Source organism: Rhipicephalus microplus, unplaced genomic scaffold (genome assembly GCF_043290135.1).
Source record: "Rhipicephalus microplus isolate Deutch F79 unplaced genomic scaffold, USDA_Rmic scaffold_75, whole genome shotgun sequence".
In the NCBI taxonomy this organism is placed as follows: Eukaryota; Metazoa; Arthropoda; class Arachnida; order Ixodida; family Ixodidae; genus Rhipicephalus; species Rhipicephalus microplus.
Genome location: NW_027464648.1, coordinates 513,492 through 535,972, shown reverse-complemented (window position 1 = coordinate 535,972; position 22,481 = coordinate 513,492). Strand labels below are relative to the sequence as shown.

The window sequence follows — 22,481 nt, the reverse complement described above, 5'->3', positions numbered from 1 at the left end:
GAACTTCGCCCTTTGAAATGTCCATTGAAACAGTAATGATATTAATGTTGGATAAGTCAGGAAGAAGGAGATGTACAGAGTCAGTAAGAGGAAATGTAAATCTACTCCTAAAGACTTGTATAATTTACACACGTATTGCGAAAAGATATTCAAAGTAACTTGGTGTTTTTACTAGAGCATGAATTGTGGCCCTTTTTTTTTACCCACTCAGGAATGGCACGTTGCCCTGAACTCACTTGTGCTTGTGGAGAGAGAGTAACATGTTTAAAGAAACAAACATCTTGCGCATGTGCTTGTGGTAAGTGTAACAGTGAATTTCACATAAGCTTTATATACATTTATTGATACGATCCAGTAAATTAAAGGCTTAAATATTGATGCGCATTCTACCCAAATTTTATTGCTTTTTTGTTAAATCATTATCTCATTGTCACTTGTCTGTTGAAAGTTTTTTTTTTTGCCGAGGCCCCGAAAAGGCCTTCGCACATAAGCCTTCGCGGTCTTTTGTGATTCCGTACGGTGTGATTGGGAGAACACAGACAAACAAAATGGTACGTTAGGTGCTTCAGTCTCAATAATAAAGTGGCCCTGCAACACTCATTGAACACGGTCAGAAAACGTGGCTGATCGGTAGTCAAGGGTTTCGAGAACGCGGAAGATAAATACTCTAGCTCAGCACGCGGCCTGTAATTAGCAAGAAATACTTAAAGTTCGGTAAAAACCAGTTTTACTTCATTAAAGAAATGACGCTACAGGCTCAATATTCTGTTGGTCGCGGGCCAGGTATCAGCCACTGGCTGATTTGAGCATGGCGCGCTCGATCGTAACTGGGGCCACCACGGAAGGCCGCGACTTGTCCACACGCGGGCACGCCATCACACTGAAAGGTTACACCATGAACAGAAAAAAAAAACAGAAAAACGCTCAAGGTCACAAGGAGTGCATGACGTATTTTCTGCCCCAGTGTCATCCCTCCCTACTTAACTTACAGCGCTTTCTTCTGGATAAGAGAAGAGATATTAAAATGGCAGCGCGCAAGCAACCTTACTAAATCCGCGTGTACTAGATGGATACTAAAAATTTCTGCGGCGGTGAATTTTTGAGGCATTAAGCTTACTAAGCGCATCAGTGCATTTATTTTATGGTTACACTGAAAAGTGTGGCAGAGTTTATTTAATGCTTCATTTAGGAGAAGTGTTCAAGAGAAGCTGGAACACTTAAAAAACAATTTTGAGCGTGTAAAACAATTTCGTCAATACTTAGCTTTCAAGCAATGACAGACTTCCCAAAAAAGTGCGAGCTTTCTGCAATAAGTACATGCTATTGGCGCAAGATTTCTTAGTATGCTCAGAGAACGTGGTGGCATCATTCCCAGTGTGCTACTTCATTTTCAACTGCATCAATGCTCAAACGTGGCCTCCTCGATTCGTTCGGTCAATGATACTTGAGGAGTTCATCACGGAGGGCACGGGTAAAGATACGGCAGACGGGCGTTGAAGTTACTCTAATTAGTTTGTCGTTTTTTTAGATGACCTAGTCAAGTTCTGCAGAACTTTCAGTTTTGATATACTTACTTGAGTCTTCATGAAATCAACAGCTCTTACACATTCTGGGTCAGTGGGTCGCGGGAACCTTCTGTCAAAGTGCAGCACGGCTCCACCCAAGGAATTGAAGAGGGCATCACTGGAGAATTGTGTAAGGGCTGAGCACCGAGGGAATAATAGGAAGCTCCGGAGTTCCGCCAGGCGTTCTGAATTGGCCTTAAGGTGCTAGGCACCTTCGACTCCGCCGAATTATGTAGGGTTGCCATACAATAGGCAGTTCATTTCCTAAGTGTTTTCTTTGGTAACTTTTATGTCCGTAACTGTGTATATTCTGTGCAGTCTGCAAATGTATGCTTTTGTCTGCCTTACTAGAACTTACCCAGCGTTTTCAAGAGACCAGCAAGTCAATCGCTGTTATTTGTATAGCGACAGTACTTGCCTTACTCCCATTTTGCTATACCATCTTGGGTGGTGAGCTTTGCGGGGCCGAGTGGGGAGAGTTGGTTTCGTAACATGAAAGAACTTGAGTTTTACTTGAGGCATGCACCGAGAAACGAAGACAAGCTAGTAATTCAGAATGGAATGCACCCGGGACCCGATTATGCTCTGACGTTCTATATAAGTAGCGAAACTCACGTGTTCTCCATGTTTGTTTTTCTACTCTTCATAGCACTGATTTCAACATCGTGCGACATTAAATTCATGCCTATTTCATCTTGCCGGCCATGTGTTGGTTTCATTGCGGTTTCGGCCACATCTGGAGTGTTTACAGGCACGGTTTAACAGGTGGGACTAAGTAAATAAAACATAAATTTTATCTCAGTTTTGCAGTGTCCCGAAATAAATTTCGTGCTTTTAATTTTTAATATAGACTAAACATGGTGAATTACCACCAAAACTATGCACTTAATATTTATTGTTTGTGTTGAAGTACTGCTATTATTATAATAATTATGCCACTGCTTTCCGATAAAGTGAAACGTCATCAAGGTTGCCAGCATCCTTGGCGAATCAGTTGCATATCATCTTGCCTAAGAAGTGGTCCTAGGTGCCTGTGTGTATGCGGTAAGTGTGGTAATTTATTGTCACTCAGTTTTAAATAAATTGTAAACACGGAATATTTTGATCACATATCTAAAAAGTGGTATACATATATATAGCAAAACGTAACACTTTTCTAGATCTTCATTTATTACATTTGACATCTGTATCGCTTGTTACAAACAGAGTATTCAAGCATATGAGTTGCGTTGGATGCGTCACAACAATAGTTGTCTGTTATTTTGAAGCTGAAACCTCAGGTGGTGCTCTTAGTTGAAAGGTTTGTCATGTGTGTGCATATTGAACAGCACTTTCAGTTGATTTTACAAATTACAAACAAGGTAACCAACGTTAGCGTTGACACAATGAACGATAATCTTACTGGTATCAACAAAGAGTGCACAATGGAAGTCGGAGGTACAGTCACAAGACAGGGCGCTTTCAAACTATCTCAGTATACGAAACATCTCAATAGGAGATGACAAACTACGAAAGGATCGAATGCACTCGACAAGAAAAAGCTAGGAGAACATTCGAAGTTAATGAATAGGCGTAAGGTCACCTATATCAGAAGGTATAACATGGATAGATTCGAGGAGGCTGTAAAAGTTGGCAGAAGGCTAGAAGCTGCGAATGCAAGCTTGTGCATAGCCAAAATCAGATGTGTTCATTAAGGGACCATAAAGGCAATATAATAAGCAATATGGATAGGATAGTCGAGGTGACGGAGGAGTTCTACAGAGAGCTGTACCGAAGCCAAAACAAGCAGAATGGTATCGTGAGAAATATAATAGTTCCGTGGAATTCGACATCCTACCAGTAACGACATGCTGGGGCAGTAAAACAAAAGCTCTAGAAATTCGACATCCTACCAGTAACGACTTGCTGGGGCACTACAAAACAAAGTTCTAGAAAGAAAGCAAAGAGGCAATGCTGCTTTTGAGGATAAGGTAACAACAAACCTGAAATAGGGCAGAAAAATGGCGTTACAAAAACTGACCACCTTGTATACGAAGTGTTTCTTGACAGGAAGGGTTCCAAAATATTGAAGAACGCTAACAACATTTTATTCCTTGAAAAAGAAGACGTCAAGGACTTGAAAAAGTATCGGCATATCAGCTTGTTGTCCGTTATCTACAAACTATTTATAAAACTGACAGCTAATACAATTAAGGCGACATTAGAGCTGAACCTAAAGACCAAGGCGTATTTTTGTACAGGCTACTCCAAATGGACCATAGTTTCACTATCAATCAGGCAATAGAGAAATGCGCAAAATACAACCAACGCCTATACATAGCCTTCATATATTACAAGATGTTTGATTTATGCGAGACTTCATCAGTAATGCGGGCACTACAAAATCAGGGCATCGAAGAACTCAACATATACATACTGGAAGAAATTTACAGTGGATCCACAGCCACCATAGTTTTCCATAGAAAAATCGAAATATTACTAATAAAGATGTGTGTAAGGCAGGGAGACACGATCTCTCCAATGCTAGTGACTGCGTGTTTACAGGAAATTTTCAGGACCTTAGATTGGGTTGAGTTTGGAGTAAGAGTTAATGGAGAGTATATCAGTAACCTGCGAATCGCTGATAGCATTGCCTTGATGAGTAACACAGGGGACGAAATACAGCTCATGATTACTGAACTGGTGCTGGAAAGCAGAAGAGTGTGTCTGAAAAATAGTATGCACAAAAGTAGAGTAATGTGTGAGAGTCTGGGCAGAAAACAACACGTTGCGATAGGTGGAGACGCGCTGGAAGTTGTAAAGGAACATATCTATTTAGGACAGGTAGTAACCGTGGAGCCGAACCATGAGAGCAATATAACTAGAAGTATAGGAAGGGGGTCGATTACATTACGCAAGCATTCTCAAATCATGAATGGTAATCTGCCGCCAACCCTGAAGACGAAGGTGTATAACAGCTGCATTCTGCCAGTTTTACCTATGGATCGGAAACCTGGAGGCTTACAAAGAGGGTTCAGCCTAAATGGAGGATGACGCAGCGTGTGATGGAAAATGGTAGCTGTAACCTTGAGAAACAAGAAGATAGCAGAGTGGGTCAGGGAACAAATCAGGGTTAAGGACATCATAATTTAAATCAAGAAAAATAAATGTATATGGGCTGGGCACGTAACACGTAGGCAGGTAATCACTGATCATTAAGGATAACTGACTGGATTCCCAGAGAAGGCAAAATCACGAAGAGGGGACAGAGAGTTGGGTGGACCGATGAGATTCAAAAGTTCGCAGGTGTAACGTGACAACAGAAAGCACAAGACCGGGTTGATTGTTGGATCATGGGAGAGGCCTTTGCCCTGCAGAAGGCATAGTCAAGCTGAGGACGTTCATTATGATTAGTTGGTTCTAGTAATTTATCTCAGTTGACATTGCATGAAGCTATTAGGAAGTTTTCGCAGAACACAACCAAGTCTTAATACTGAGGCTGAATTTCTAAGCCCAAGCTTAGTTTCGAGTGGCGTGGAAGCCTGTTTTGGAGCCTCCAATAAAGTTTTCCGTCGGATATTGTGATCGTTTCCGAAAGCACTTCGTACTAAACGAAACTAAACGACTATCTATTTGTTACCCGAATCGAATAAACGCTCTTAGATCGTCTGATACAACTTTCCGATGAATCGTCCACCATTACTTTTTACCATATGAAATATTTTATTCACGTGAGCTGTGAGTGAAACATTTCGCTATATAGCGTGGTGCATCATCTGATGAGTCATCATCATTGCACGCTGCGGAAAGGCCTCAATCAGTTTGTTTTCTCCTGATCATTACTGATCATTACAATCACTGATCATTAAGGATAACTGACTGGATTCCCAGAGAAGGCAAAATCACGAAGAGGGGACAGAGAGTTGGGTGGACCGATGAGATTCAAAAGTTCGCAGGTGTAACGTGACAACAGAAAGCACAAGACCGGGTTGATTGTTGGATCATGGGAGAGGCCTTTGCCCTGCAGAAGGCATAGTCAAGCTGAGGACGTTCATTATGATTAGTTGGTTCTAGTAATTTATCTCAGTTGACATTGCATGAAGCTATTAGGAAGTTTTCGCAGAACACAACCAAGTCTTAATACTGAGGCTGAATTTCTAAGCCCAAGCTTAGTTTCGAGTGGCGTGGAAGCCTGTTTTGGAGCCTCCAATAAAGTTTTCCGTCGGATATTGTGATCGTTTCCGAAAGCACTTCGTACTAAACGAAACTAAACGACTATCTATTTGTTACCCGAATCGAATAAACGCTCTTAGATCGTCTGATACAACTTTCCGATGAATCGTCCACCATTACTTTTTACCATATGAAATATTTTATTCACGTGAGCTGTGAGTGAAACATTTCGCTATATAGCGTGGTGCATCATCTGATGAGTCATCATCATTGCACGCTGCGGAAAGGCCTCAATCAGTTTGTTTTCTCCTGAACAGACGCTCCTGCAGCCTCAGTACTTCTTCAAGGTGGAGGTCGTGCCTTGTTGAAACGCGATTTCGGCGAGTGCACTGAATAAATTGAATTGAACTCCTAAAGATATCAGTCATGAGGCTCTATCAAGGTTGTAGTATTCAGTTTTGGGCTAAATGCGAGGGTACCGAACGCATGCAATCGCATTATTTCGAGTGTACGTTGGCCGGACAAAGAGAAAAACGCATTCGGTCAACACGCATCATGAAGAATCGCAACATCGTCACTCTCTTGTATACATACTGCATATTACTTTTGTCCACGTTCAACGACGCAGACTATCACAAAATTGGTGTTCATTGTAAAAATCATAATTGTAGGTTTGAGGTCCAGGAGTGTCAGTCAGAACATAACTCTTCGTTTTGTATAGTGCATGCATATGTCAACCTTGAACAGACATTTTTTGCGAATTTGTTGTAACGCACATTCATAAAGAGGATATATATTTCTTAGTTGATGTAAGCGACGAGCGTTTTCTTCTTGTTATAGGGTATATGCAAAGTACTAGACGACACTGTGGTGAACTGCACATCTGTTATTAGAATGTACAGCCCAATGCTTTGCCTTTTATTTTTATTTGCTGATATCCTGAACCCAACAATTTTCACGACTAATTATAACCGTGCCTTGGCAGAATGTCAGAGCTCGCCTAGCCTTGATGTCTTCGAATTATGCGATTTTCAGCCAAGCCAGTAAAGCTCGATTAGGTTTTACGGACTGAGGTCGATGTAACAATTAGAGCCTGGAGTTTAGGCACAGAAAACTGCTATTTAGGCATAAATAGGCATTAAAATATCGTTTCGGCATATATAGGCACAATTTATAATAGCTTTTGTATCGTGTTCTGGGCATGTATTCAACTTCTAACAAACAGAGCAGGAAAAGTCTGTAGTTTAGGGAAGCTAAATTTATATTCTGTATGGAAAGGAATAGCAAGAAGCACAATCATTTGAACACATTTAGGTGAAAGCTGAGGTAATTTGACATCGTGAGAAAAGGTATGAAAACACTGACAAACAAGTATCATCTCAAAGTTTTTGGCCTTGAATTGCGCTTGATTTCAGTCAGTATTTGCTTTATGCGAGAAAGAGCGATCGGCGTCCACTGAAGTTAGTGAAGCATACTTGTGGCCTAGCACTTTCAGTGCTATCAATTGCATCCAGAATATTTAAAGCAGCACCACTCAAAACATTAGACACTTTCTTTAGCAACTATAATCTGAGATTTTTTATAAGGCAGACTCAATTTTTGAGGCAACCATGTGAGTGACGGGTCCATAGGCGAAGAGGCGAACCTTTCTTGCAAGCTCGAAAACAAAAATGGGTATCATTTGGATTTCTCTTTAAGCGTGAAACGCGATAGTGATCCTGTTCCTAATGCATACTTTCACCACTTAGTACATACCTTTATTGCGTGATGCTACTCGACAAGTTTAAGTTGTGAATAACTATACAGTATAATCGATAAAGTTGAAAGTGGGTTGTGTCAGTGAAGCTTTCACATATGGCTGCATTGTGTGTAATAGGTGCATGCGAGTTCACAGATGTGGATATAAAAATAACAAAAGAAATCTGTGTGCCCTTGGAATGACCACAAAATAGATATTATTCACGTAAATTCAGGGTTATTCAAATAAATTGGCAGTTGCGTAACGAACTTAGGAAGCTTTATGTCTATGCGTGCTTCAGAGTGGACATCAAACTTAAAGTATTGTTGACCTTTCCAATTTTTTCCCTGGTTTCTCACACGGACCGTTTCTTGATCGGTGGAGTAGCGCCGTGATCCACTAGTCCATTGTCTGAGAAGGTCATTTTACGGCTTCTCTTTATTCTGCATTGCTCGGCAGACTTCCAACTGCTGCCGTTAGGAAAAACATAAATGCCAACAAAACTTAAGTGTAGGCTGCAGTCGGCAGTGCTATAAGCTAGCTTAGTGTCGGCTAATTAGGGTACCCTATAGATACACTGTACTATAGCCTCCCAAACGCCACCACCGAGCTGCACTACTCCAGAACCTCGCGACACGGATTTTCAAGGGGCAGTGGATACACTAGTGTTAGCCTCTCCTCGCTTCGCTACAGTGCAATCTAGCCAGGATCACGCAACCATGCTGCACTACTTTCGAAGCAAGCGACGGAAATTTTTTAGGGGGGGGGGGGGGTAGGCTGGAGCGCTATAGCAGCTAGCCTCGCTTTTCCTCGCTAAGGTACAAGCCCCGCTCAGGTAAAAGCGCGTTTAAAGTGTTATGTTATCGGAGCGTTGGCAAACACGTCACATGCGTTGGAGCACATTGGCCGAGTCTAGATATGAGTTGGCTGTAGCGGTGAGTCGACTTATAATTTGTTTTCGCCATTAAAACACAGTGTGTGTGCACGTAGACCCTACGTCGAACCATAATCGCACCTTACCAGTAACTACAAACATCCACAAAATAAACTAGCGTGCTATGCACGTGTTGTAGTTAATATGGCCACACAAAGTGCTTTTTGTTTTCCTCCATATGAAAAACTCATTTAAGCAAAACGTATATTAGACGCATTTTTAGGCACGGAAAATCTCATATAGACACGAACCTCAAAATAGGCACTGACAAGCACAATAAATATCTGACTAAAACATTTCCCATTCATTAGTTCGTGTTTATATGTGAAATAGGCTCAAAATGGACTCCAGGAAAAAATAAGCATTTTGCCTAAAGTTCCTGTCTTTGTAATACTTTTAACCAGGGGACAACATCCCCGTAAATAAAAGAACATATACGCCGCATATATTACATACAAGAAAACTGATTTGTGAGTGTGTTCTGTTATTCCTTCCTATAGGGTGAATAGGTTCTCGATTCCGAAGGATCTGGCCAGAATATATTGGCAACGTATTTTTGGCGGAGTCCCGTGTGTGTGTGTGTGTGTGTGTGTGTGTGTGTGTGTGTGTGTGTGTGTGTGTGTGTGTGTGTGTGTGTGTGTGTGCGCGTGTGTGTGTGTGTGTGTGTGTGTGTGTGTGTGTGTGTTCATTGGTGGCTGCATACTTATCTGTGTTTTCACTGTCTGAATTATACATAACGGTATCACGAATTCACAACTTGGTGCTTTGTGTGAAAATTTATTCTGTATCTTCAATGTCTCCACAAATACAGTTGCTCCACTGCCCGAATTGCAACCAAAACCACCGTGCTGTCCTGGAAATGGTCAAACATCAAACCAATGGTCTTCTTTTCCCTGCTGCAATACTCTGTCAGCTCCGCGTCCCCCCTGCTGTTCCATAAGGGTTCAAATCACCAGCCACCAGTCTTCTCTCCCATGCTGCAACACCACACAAGCCGTCTCCCCTTCATCTTCAGACCTACCCTGCTGCCAGAAAAATTACGGAAAACGTTAAAATATTGAGAAGAAGGCAATAAACATTTGTGTGTGGGTGGCATGAAACGATTCATTCCTCTTATCTTCATTTTTTTATGATTTATATATAAATACAGGAATAGTTTTCGCGCATTTGAGCAAAATGCGAATTGGTCATGCACACAACAAATCGTTTCAACCACTCAGCGAGTGCGTTGGGGCGTTAAACTGCACGAAATATAATTATTATTGCTGTAGTAGCAAGGACAAGGTATACAAAAAAGCAATCTGATCTATGCGGCTATTTGTCTGATGCTGTCTAACTACGAGTAATTGTAGTGAATGCCGGAGTGACTATGCCCATACTTTTCGTCGTTGAGCACCAGGCGCTGTTTTCTGTGTACCCTTAGAACCAGAACAAGACACTGCTCTTCCGGCAACCGAGATCGCTCCCCTGAATGCAGCCTTATTTTTAGAGATACTGAGTGGGTTACTCTAAACTGAGTAGATAGAAAAAAAAAACGTTAGTCAAAGTCGCACGACACTCACGAGCTCACTACACTCGACCTGCGAGTGCGATGAACGCGCACGCTTAATATTTTCAGTTTTTATACCGCACTGTCGATCTAGTGCGATAGAGCTTCCACAACTTTTTACACATTGTAGTGGAGCGTGGATGTGCGTCAACGCTATTAACCCAGCAACCAGTGACCCGCTATTGCCCGCACTAATCTCGAAGGATGTGCATAAACACTGATTCTGTGGTCATGTCCACCCTCTAGATCTGTTTCACGCGGCTACCTGACTAAAGCATGTACGCATTCCCTGCATTGTCCCCAAGCACCTGGGACATGCTTATACGCTAAGAGAAACTTGTGAAATTCAATTGTCCTCTTACTGAGTGCTCTTTTAGGGGCGAAGCTCCTTAGTGAATATAGCGTTGTAGTGATCCGCATTCATTGCGGGAAAATTCGGGCATGTGGGACTCAAAAATGTTTAAGAATATATTAATGCCAGTCATAGTTGGGATACAAAAATATAAAACACCTATAAACTCAAACGTCTTAGTTCGCCACGGGTTGTAAGTGGCTGCAGTGCTCTGCTGCTTACCCTAACATCGTGGGTTCGATCCCACGATGTTAGAATCAGCCAGCGTCTACTACGGCCAGCGTCTCTCATACCTAATCGTTGTTTTGGTATGTGAAACTTCAGATAATATTATTGACACAAATCATTTGCAGTAGTCGGTGACTTTAACGTACACATTGTGGATGTTGGGAATTAGCTTGTCGATGAAACCCACCGTCCGCTGCCTTGAGAACTAGAAAACCATCGCTGTGGTTGACCTAATACTACATATTGCATCGTTTCACTCGATAAACTAATAAAATGAGTATTTTCGTGCACATCGGAACAAAAGCACCCATTTCTAATACAAAAAAAAAAACACTTGCTGCCACTTGTGAGCTGAAGGCATGAGCGTGCAAAAGAAGACCAACTGCATTTGCAATAACAGACAGCGCGACACTAACAAGTGCAGCAGCCAATGACTGGACACCTAAAAACATAAACGGAATGTTGAACAAGCAAGACTTTATAAATTTAGTGAAACGCTGAACGCCAGGAATACATGTAACATGAACCGAAGAACAGCTTCAGTTCATGAAAGCATACCGTAAAAGAAGTCTGTAGTTAGCCACTCAAATTGTTACTTTAGTAATGAAGCTAAAATTGTTGTTTGGGTTGGATACTTTATCTCAAATCTGAATATAAAGTTCATTTATTTATTATGGTTCCTGCAGCAAGGGTGCTCTGAGCATCCAAATCACTGACCCTGGAGTAACAGCAGAAGTTACGTGTGTTGGCTTTGTTCGGTAATAGTTAAAGTAACGCGTTACCTTTTTGTAGGTAACCCAGGACGGTAATGCCTTCCTTCCCGTGTACTCAGATTTAGGTGCACGTTAAACAACCCAGGTGGTGTATTTTTCTGGAGCCCTCAACTATGGCGGCTAAAATAATCATAGCGTGGTTTTCGGATGTCAAACTTTATATATCGTTGTTATTAATAGCTTCATTTTTTGTTGTTGCGTTAAAAGTAACCCATTTAGTTATTTTTTGTGATAAATAGAACACTCGGAAGAATTCACTTCTTTTTCACTTGTAAAATGCATATGACTCATTATAGCGCTGTTGGATAGACAACTCGATTGAATTTGTGTGGTTGGATATGACCCCTCTTGCATCGCGTTTATAATCCGGGTACAAATCTGCGAGATAGAGTAACAACACTAATGCCTGTAAATCCATAGGCTTCCCCACTGTAAAAGAGAGGATGATAGGGTCGCGTAAATTCTACAGCGCATGACGAGTGTTTGCAAGTTAGCAATGAAGCAATAGCAAAATGGGCTTTGTCAGCCAATGGTAAGCTGAATCATATCAGACACATTCAGACGCACCGGCAGCCAATCTCTTGCCCAGCCAAGTATTGCAAGTAGATAAGAAGCAATCAAACGTTCCGTTCTGATGACTTGGACGCTAGCCACTTTTGAAAATCAAAATGATATGACGATACAGGTGCCATGAAAAGTGAATAAATATATAAGAAGAGGTGCAGAAGTGTGTCAGTACTGGCAGAAGATCATATATCGTCAACATAATGCTCATCGGCAGCCGAAAAGAGGTGAGGACGGCGTTTTAAAGCCATTCCAGAGTATCGCTGTGTCCTGTAAACAACTTGTGAGGGTGTTCTGTACGTCATTGACGTAATACTCAATACCAGCAAGCGTACTTACTTTACTTAATATTTCATTACGTGTCTTGTACATATCGCTTTTCGTATGGTTTGGGTGCCTTGATAAGTCGCAGTTGCATTCGCGAGTGATACCTTAACATACAAGTTATCGGTATATTTCTTATGTCACCTAAAACAAACGCTCAAAGTTAGCTAAAAAGACAATCAACATACAAGAAACACCAATTTGCGTGAACGCTTGCTGGCTGAACAATTGCTGTGCGAGGCGTTTCGATATTATGAAGTATTTACGATGCACAAAAGTGACTACACAATTTCGGATTCCTCTAATCTTAGTACTACATTTGCAGATAACCATGAAGGCGTCTATGCTTGCTTGCAGCGTTCTTCTTCTCGGACTCCTTATCCCCACAACTTCAGGCAAGTGCTTGAATGTCAAGGACACATCAAAATAGCAACCGAACACAGACCTATGCAGACTAAACGAAGACTATATATCAACATAAGTCGTCTGTGAATGGCCGTATGTTACGCCATAAAATTAAACTTTGAAGGAACCAGAAGTACAAACATTGCAAAGCGGAAAAATCTCTATGGTTAACTATTTAAAACGGAGGAGTGCGAAACCTTCATGGAGAACTCAGCATTGTTCGCCGAGAAGCACTATAGTTTTTGCTACCACAAAAACAACAAATTACACTTGTATAATTTACTCACATATGTGTGTTGTCTTTGTGTATATAGCCTAATACATAGCTCAGAATAGATTCTCATTCGAACAAACGTGTGTGCTTTAAACAAGGATACTCTCCTAATGATAATTGAACACTCAGTTGCTCTAAAATAGGACGAAGTATTTTTTCTTCCTTTAATAACTAAAACTTGTGAATTTCAGCGCCATAAATTATTCTTTTTTCTTTTCACGCTGGTTATCTTGCATGGTAGTGCGCGGTCATGCTTGTTCTATTCCTGGCTAAAGAATGAACATTCTTAATTCACAAAATACGTAAAGGTCTTTTTGACAATATGCGCCTATAGGCACGTGTAGTTACAAACAATATCGGCTTAACATGTATTTCCGTTTTCGCCATCGTGCAACGGCTGCACATTTTTTGGCGCTTTGTCTCAGTGATTGTTTCACCGTGACAGGCAAATAGCTTTAAGTCGTGATGCGCCCAATAATGATTGAATATACCATACAATATCCTACCTATGCAGAAACAAGTGAACAAATGAAGTAGCTCTGTGGATGAGACACGAAAACATCTTACTTGTTTTAAATGCGTTCTTATGTGTCTAAAACAATAACAACGGATAATTTAGACCCCAACTCCACGTCAAAAGCAGGCTGGGCCTGTTGACCCATGCTTTCCATTCTATTTAGTGTGGCGTGCAAAATCTCGTGGTCAAGGTCTAGGCCTTAGGGCGCGTACTGCTGCACACAGCGAGTCTCAGCTATCCACTGAAAACAAACGACTGTCTTTCGGCATATCTTTCGGCATATCGGCAATCAGATCAGCTTGATTAACATAGTGGCAAATTTCTTTGGTGGTTTTTACTGAGAACTGCCATCAATGCTAGATAGGGCTTGTGGGCCAAGCTGAGCCAATATACACAAAGCTCTTTCCGTCAACTAATTCTCTCTTTCTTTCCCTCTTTCTTTTCCTATTGATGACGCAATGCAGGCCACCAATCGCAGCGCCCCAAATGTCTACCCTGTCTTCGCTTCCCCTTTGATGCGCTGGTGGTGCGGGCATTTGTCGCATAGAATAAGTACACTAGATTGAACACCAGCCACAGTGTCTATGCAAGCTTCAATGAATGGCGCTTCAGCCAGCATGCGAATTAATGGGCTTTACCCGGATTTGTCTACGCTTTGTTTTTTCGGCTAGGATAAGGCTTGTGTTGCCTGGAGTCGCTTTTTCCGAAAACAAAGTTTTTCATATGTTCAGCAGTTTTCCTTCACGAATTTAGCCTTTTTAGACTCACCAATTCAAATGGTCTCAGGAAGTTCATAATGGTTCCGATTCATTCTTTTATTTGAAACTAAACAAAAACGCATTAATACATAAAGCCACAAGCATGTTAGAAGATAGCGAGCACTAAGGCTAGGCATGGCAGTACGCTTCTCAATATTCCCATGCTGACTGAAGGATCGCAACGCCAGAAATATTTCTGCTAAGGATTGTAGGAAACTATACAGTTCCGAGCACTTTCGCTGCTTTCGTACACTATGTAGCCGTGAATTCGATGTCAAAGTTTGGGGCGTCGACGTGGTCAAGGGCATAACGACGTCATGACTAGCCTGCCCTTCGAATAGCTGATTCTGGTTCACCAAAATTGATATGGTTATTGGATATACACACCAAGAATGCCTCCCCTGATCATAACACAAAATTATAGTCGCAGCAGGAGAACGTACCGATAAGGGCTGTGCACTCCGGTGTCCGAGACAACCGGAAAGAAGGCGGGGAGGGAAGCGGGGGGGGGGGGGGGCTCACTTTGTAGATAGGAGTGGGTCGAAGGTTCGAGCTTTGATAAGTTCTGAATAAGGCAGCATTGTTGCGTCAGCAGATGCCGACGCTGGTATGACAGCCAATCAGATAACGAAGTCCGTCGAAGCCATCCTGTGGTAGAATATCCTGCTGCACAAAGCCGCTGTAAGTGAATGAAGCCTCATATCCTGCAAAGTTGGCTTCCTAGTACTTGAGAAGCGGTGCGCAAGCGAACATTCATTTCAGCCAACATGTAAGCGTGTCCTTTTCTTACTAAAATTGAGCTAATTAAAATGCTCAGTAAATTACTATTTGCTCATAGAAAAAAACAGTGCACGTAAATAACTATTTTGTCGCTAACATGCACTGTGTAAATTTTTTTAGAGGTACTTAACCTTTTTGTTCGTTTTTTGAAACGTTGGACCGATTTAACTGTGACCCACGCCTTAGGTAGAGTACATCTATATGCATTCGCCCATTCCCAACGCAATCATGAGAAACTTTGCAGAAGGTAAGCAACGTTAGTGGGAAGGCTTAGAGACAAACCATCATCTATTTTTTTTGTGTAAAATCCAACTAGACCCATTGCCTGTACATGACACCCTTTATCCGGGTAAATCATGAAGATGCGGTTGCTTTTAAATCTGAAGCAGTGACGTTGGTGACGTAGCCTTGTCCTTTGTAATTACAGGTACACATGACTGCTCTACAAACTGCCCTGACGGACAGAAATTTTCCTGCTTTGAATTAGAAGGAACTTGCTCCTGTACATGTGGTAAGCAGAGACCTTTAGCTAAATGCCTTCCAAAGAAACTTGTATATGGTATTGTTCTCCTTGACATTATACAATATACAGTTTATTTGCGCAGGAATCCCTCACTGTGTACGCAGGTGCTTTTCGTCTTATTCATGGACGCGTATTTAAGTAACGTTGGAAAAACATGTCATTCAGAAGAAAGTACGCCTGTCAAGTTTCAATACTAAACAAATATACAATGCATGTCTGTATTTGTATTCTTAGTTTGAGGTTTGTATGCACATAGGTTATTCTTCTTGATCGGCTAAACATAACTTTCTCGTGATGAATGATGTCGAGAAGACCCACACAGCACTTCAGCGTCTAATAAAGATCGCCGGGTTAAAAGAGTGTGAAGCACTACAGATTAAGGGCACAAACAATGTTGCACTCACTAATTGATATTGGGCACAGCTTATTTAAGCAATCATGGTTTAGGCTGAAAGAGTGGCAAGATGAGAAAGAGCACTATACCTTTTTTCGTAAACACTTTCCAGGTGAACTTCTGGTGCTCAAAACCCATGAAAACCGAAGTAACATTTATGTATGTGGTTAGTTATAACGCAGTATAGATGAAATACTGATAATAAAATTTTCGCAATACAAGAAAAAATAGTTCACCTAATATACATGAGGTGCAGCGGGAATGGCGTATTTATTTAGGTGTTCCAACGTAACATGGAAAATATCTAACATAAATGACCGTAACAGGTGGTTAAAGTCGTTATCGCTTGCTTGAATTCGAGAGCACATTCATAGCGTGTGGAATTATTTATGGAGCTGTTCTTTATGCATTCCGAGGAACTTGTAAGTTCTCAAAGCCGATTTTCCGATGATCGATATAGCTAAGTTACGTAAGTAGATTGTCATGTTCTTGTTTTCTGCCAAAAGACCACAAAATAATAATGATCAGTACTGCATTGCCATGTACAATGTCAAATTTTATGAACGAGAACACGTGAACCCGTGGCCCACGCACTCCAGCGGCTGCTGGTAGCGCGTTCAAGTGGGAGCGATAACAACCACATCCTTTATACCCGTCATCCAGTGGCAAGCAAAGCAACTGGTCATTGGTGATACGGAACCAGTGGCCAGATAGCAACCACCTCGCCTTCAAGGTGAATAGGCAAGAGGTCGGGCGTAATCACTTGGAAGGGGGAGGAGGTTGCAATCTTGCCGCCGGTTCCATATCGCCAATGACCAGTTGCTTCTCTCTCCACTAGATGACGGGAATAGAGTCTGTGGTTGCTGTCGTTCCCACTTGAATGCGCTAGAAGCTAAAATCGACACTGTACGTCTATAGGTGGCATGACAAAGGTATAGCAGATAGCTTTACTTCGAGTTGTCGTTTCTCTAATTAGTCACATTTACAGCTTTAGCCTTTGATAAAATACCACTTATTGATTTCGTATTCACTCAATTTCTCACAGCGGAAACTTCCAACCCCTGCGATGACCTCCGAGCCAACGAATGTCCAGAAGGCTATTTCCGTAGATGCCGCAGTGACATCAACGGATGTAGTTGCCGATGTGGTAAGTTTCCCTGCATGTGACTGATAATAATTTCATAGTGAGCCATGTGCTGCTACAAGTTTAGCCACAAAATTCATAATTATTTCGCCAGCTGTGCTTGCACTACTTGATACATGTCCAGTTTAGAAAAGTGTCACTTTTTGCACTGCTTTTGTTGAGAATATAAGACAATTACAAGAACACCTAACATCTAACAACAAACACAAGTGATTAATAAAGAGAACTGAATTCTTAAGCTAAGGGCCCGTACGCAAGAGATGAGTGAGATAATATTAGGTGCAAGTAGACTGGTGAAGTTGCATGATGTATCGCACATAAGCTCGGTGTGTCTGTGATAGACTAACTTTCGGGCCATTCGGGTTACCCCAGAAATGTAAAAAAAAGTTCTGTCCAACCCTTATTAAAAAAGCAGACAGCCGTTTCTTTTAGGAAGCATTAAAGTTTGAACGCTAGTGCGAGTTCGCCTAAAGTAGTGTCCGGAGCAGTGGCCGAGGCACTATAGCGTATTCTGCAGAGCTCCCTAAATGTCAATGACCACACCGTTCACGTGGCTGAAATTAGCGCTCTTCCAGCAAACTCAATGCCCTTAGCTCGAAAGTCAACATTTTCTGTCAAAATCATGGTACTTTTCCAGTAATGCAAAACATTTATATTGCAACATAAGCGCGCAACGAACATGATTGGAATGATCGAACAGGGTGGATTCTGGACGCGAGTCAATTGGTATCCTCAGCCCAAGAAATGAAAAATAAATCACGCAAAAGCAGACAAAAGGCAGCACTGGATAAACAAATGGTTTTCCTGTGGCAACTTATAATAATAAACTTGGGCGGTATCAACGATGGGTATTTATAGCGGCATGCGAATATGATCGGGGCAATGAAGCACTGCACGCAGATACATGAAGAAAGATGGGACGGAAAAGCAGAACAATAGGGCATGCGTACAAAAACAAAAGAGATTCTATGGAAAATTGCACCTATTAACTGCAAAAAACAGGTCCTGCTGCAGATATTGTTCTTATTAGAGGATTCAAACAATTCCGGAATATGTACATGTGTTCACAGAATAATGCAGAATGCCCGAAAGGAAGCAGCCCAACCGAAGGAGTTCGCCGGCGCAACATACACATTTCTCGCTAACCCAGTCTTCTTTGCAATTAAGCATTGTTTTCTCGTGTGTTTGTCATACAGAAAATAAATGAGTTTGAAGGAAGCAGTATTTTATGTCAACAATATTTTATGGCAGTGACGAATTGTCATTTTCCAAGAAGGAGTTCTGAACAATACCTCTTTTTAAAATAGCTCTAGAGAGTGTATCTCACGCTCGGGATGAATAGACGGATGAAAAGATGGACAGCAGCGTGGATACTATTGCGCCTTGTCTCGTGAGGGGGTGATGACGACTGCGCAACTAGCCTTGAAAAAAAAAAGGTCTTTTCTGTCTTTAAATTTCTAAATATGGTTTAGTGCCTTGGTTACTTAGCTCAATGAAATGCATCTTATTATAAAAAAAACATATGCAATTTCGCACACAAGCTCTGTGCCCTTTACGATAGAGTGTCGTTTTTCCTCTCTTTCTTTTCATGCTTTTTTGTTAGTTTTCTGTCATTATAATTCCAAAGGCGTATTCTTGTTATAGCGGGCGTGTTAAGCTTTTTTTGTTGTTGTTAACAAGCTTATGTTCTGCACCACTACGCAACTTTAGAGACAGGAACCATTTTGAAATTGTTAAAATAGAGGAGAACTTCATGAGGGCTGTTTCAACTTTTTGATTAAGAAACAATAAACCTCTCGCGTACAGGTATCAGACTGCAAGTACAAGACTACAAATTCAATTACGCTAGCGTTATTTAAATATTTAGAGCAATAGTTTCATGAAGGTGGATAACAGCTAGCACATTTGAACTTGTTTTAAGGTTGTCAGAACCCATTTAGGTTTTATTAACACAAATATGTATAATATTGTTGCTTTATATTTCAGATGTTTAGCAGCAACCAATGCCCAGGCAAGCTGTGATCATATTCACTATATCATTTAACTTCAATAGGAAAAGTGCTTCGACCGGCTCATATTAGCGGCGGCTTCACTTAACTCTCTTCAACTGGTGTGATAGGGGATGACTTTTTTAAAAAGTTTACTTACAGTCTTTAATAAAGAAGCTGAGTTTTTTTCAGATGTGCTGACTTTCTGTGACTGATGCGTAGATAATACTCATATCATGTACATCAAAATCAGTTTGATAGAGATTATTTATACAAAACACATCAAACACAGTTACACATTTTTAACGGTAACTTCATTTAGCCTGGCTGCCATAACTCGACGACAACTTCGTACACCTTCAAACACGAAGACACGTTCTTGTACATAAAGAACAGACCTTCTAGCTTTAAATGCCTGAGAAGAGGAAAAGTGTGCAAATAATAAAGAGTCTTTTCAAATGAAGGAGGGTAATATCAGCGTCATGCTGTGCAAACACGAAGGCCGCAGAAAATGCGCAAATGTTGAGATTTCATTAGCTCTGATTAGAATAGCCCTAATAAAAAGCACTATTGATGGTCATGTTGGAAACTACCACTCTATAATATAGAAGATTAATGTGGGTGGACGAAGGATGAATAGTAAATGGTAGCTGGAAAGTGAATAATGACTGAATAGTGACTTGAAAGTGAATGACAGGTGGACAGTGGACAGTAGTATAAGCGATATAATGATGGCCGGCAACCTAGGTGGGCTAAAAGACTACCATGTACAAGGTATGTGGCAGCTACAAAGAAGCCGAGTGTGTTTGTCAATTAATTCCTTTTCTTTCAAACTCTTTTCTACTGCGACTGAAAATGCATCTTTCTCCTACAGAAACCGCACAAGTTAAGCACAAAAAAAATCGTTGACTTGTGCTGTTAAGCCAAACAGACAATATAATACCATTCTCGCACTAAGCAACAAAGGGCCTCACTCAGTGTGAACTTTAACTTTTGTACATTTCTTGTTGTTGTGCTTACTCGTTTGTCTACAAAAACAGCTTCTGAAAAAAAAAAACACCTTAGCAGCAAACCTGACCAACTGCATCACGGCGTCCCCGCGGTGACACTAACTGAAGTTACTAACTGAAGCTCAAAAAGATTTAAAAGACATCAAAACAATAGAAATGCTTTTTTAGGTAATCAAAATGTGGACTTGGTGGCGTAAGCACGATGCTTCTTTTGCACAAGGAAACACGTATAGGGAGTCTCTGTTATAAATATGGAATGTTGTTGGGCTAGTTGGCTCATCAATACAACACTTTTCATCCGGGTGAAGGAAACACGTTAGAGCAAAGAAATAAACATACAAATGATATGCACGGTGCGCTTTACGCGATTTTTTGCGTGGTTCTGTGCTTTAACGTGTTGGGTTCACATAGTTTAGTCAGAGTATTCCGGCTTTTACGTTCAAAACCAGGATACGGTTATAAGAGACGCCGTAGTGAAGGGCTTCGGGAATTCCGACTATCTGTTCTTCTGAAACGTTCACTGGAATCACACAGTACACGGGCATCTACCATTTCACCTCTATTGAAATGCTACCGTCTCGGCGAGGACCGAACCCGTGACCTTTGGATTAGTAGCCGAGCACCTTAGTCCTGTGGTGTAACAGAGCAGGAGGGGGGCTAAGGGGCTTCAGCCCTTTTAAAAAATTTTTGGTGCTTTCATACACCACCGAACAGGGGCCTCAACACGAGGGAGCAACTTATTTGGCTTCAGCTTCTCTTCTGTCTTGGAACTTTCTTTTTTGCGCTAATACACCGCCATCCGAAATAACCAAAATCACCAAGAACCACCCAGGATTACGCCTAAAACGTAGTTTTTCGAGCCCGACAAGCCAATGATCAGTCGGAAAGTTCTGGAAGGTGGCTTTTGTGCAAGGTTTATTTGAAGCCTGGAGTTTGTGAATCATTGTATTTGTCATAAAATGCCACTTATTTGAACCACCCTCTTGTTGAATATACCGCGCCTGTTCCCAACGCTGACAAGCGAATCGACTTGGGCACTAAAAGACTCATTTTTAGAACACTGGAAAGCAGTGAAAGGGAGTGTTAGTAGAATGTTGCTGTTCAGGTAAATTCATTGTTTTGCACCGTGACCACGACAGCTTTTGTTGAAAGACTGTGATGAAAATTTTAAGTGCAAAACACTCGGCAGAGAACCGCGGCGATATACTGCTTTCATGGATGAAGCAGCATGGATGCCAGCCGCCTACGCAGTCGCCTGATACATGTTGTTTCTTGATTATTGGAAAAGCCTTTTCTAATTAAAATGGGATATTGTCAATAATTTTAGGGTGGAGTTTTTTTTTACATTAACACGTGCGTGACTTGACCCATATCAATGGTCCCTTTTTCCACCCCGAAGACATTCTTAGTTTATTTCTTGGATTCTTCGAAATACAGGACACGCCCAGATATGTTTTTGTAATGCTCAGGACAGATTCATGCAACTGGCATCAGGGGTAAAATCTAACACAATGCCCAATTGTTGGTGTTTTTTTCTCATTTTCTTCTAAATACGCAGAATGTTCCTTGCAGCTGATTTTCGACCGAAAGTGAAGCAATTTTTATGAATAATGTTGACCACCTCTTCTTTTTGAGAAAACAAATTTTTAAATTTACAATGGTCGAGAAATTGCACTGCTCTGGCTCAGGTTTAAAATTTTTCCTCTGCGCACACGCACGTAAACAATGAGCGCACAATCTACTATACTTGAAAAAGAAATTGTTGCCGTTCGATCTACGCAAGCAATCCAAAAGTGAAAATCTAGCATTATGTAGAGAACGTTCGATGTGCTCTACATAATTCTATGGTAATATGAAATCGAGAACAAACAGAACTCAGACTTTTCTGGGCCCTTGAATATTCAGCGGCTGACAATTCTTATTGCAAAAGGCTGTACGCTGAAATGAAAGAGAAATAAAGCAGCTAAGATATGTGAAACTAATCAAGTGCAAAAGGTGGTCAGACGGTTAAATATAACCTTCTATTTGAGTGTACACAAAATAAAAAAACACTTAATAATAAAACATATTAGACATAGAAAAAAACAGGAAAATAAAGCTTGCAAACACACTAGCTTCTGCTCAGTACGTTTTTTTTTTAGCCCTCCCAACTTAAGGACAAACTGTGTGCCTCGCAAGAAGATGGTTTTTTGAAATAGATGCTACGCTCTCAGGCTTAACGCGTGAAATAACTAAGCTTTCTTGAAAACTTTTTGTGCCTGGATTTCAAATGCGAATCATTTTCTTGCGTACTACAAGCAATTTTGGCTTCTATCAACGTATTTATTTATCAATCAATGCATCTGTATAGCCGCTCACATCTAGGTGCTCTCATGATCACCCCCTTCACTCGGGGTAACTAGAATTCGTGTGGAATGGTCGGATGGTTTCACGAATACTTTCTTTTTGGTGATGACATGAATAATGTCGAGGTCCCGTTGCGTATGTCGTGTAATGCTTTCCACCTAGC

At 41.2% G+C, this 22,481-nt stretch overlaps 1 protein-coding gene across 1 annotated transcript in view; it reads left to right on the top strand.

Annotated features, from left to right (window-relative positions):
- LOC142790178 (uncharacterized) overlaps positions 1–9,489 on the top strand; it is a 28,589-nt gene extending 19,100 nt beyond the window's left edge. Inside the window, exons 5-7 of the mRNA XM_075885177.1 lie at positions 212–298; positions 2,520–2,609; positions 9,201–9,489. Coding sequence (XP_075741292.1) covers positions 212–298; positions 2,520–2,609; positions 9,201–9,442 — 419 coding nt within the window. The 3' untranslated portion in view covers positions 9,443–9,489. The remainder of the gene's footprint in view (positions 1–211; positions 299–2,519; positions 2,610–9,200) is intronic.
- The last annotated feature ends 12,992 nt before the right edge of the window (positions 9,490–22,481 follow it).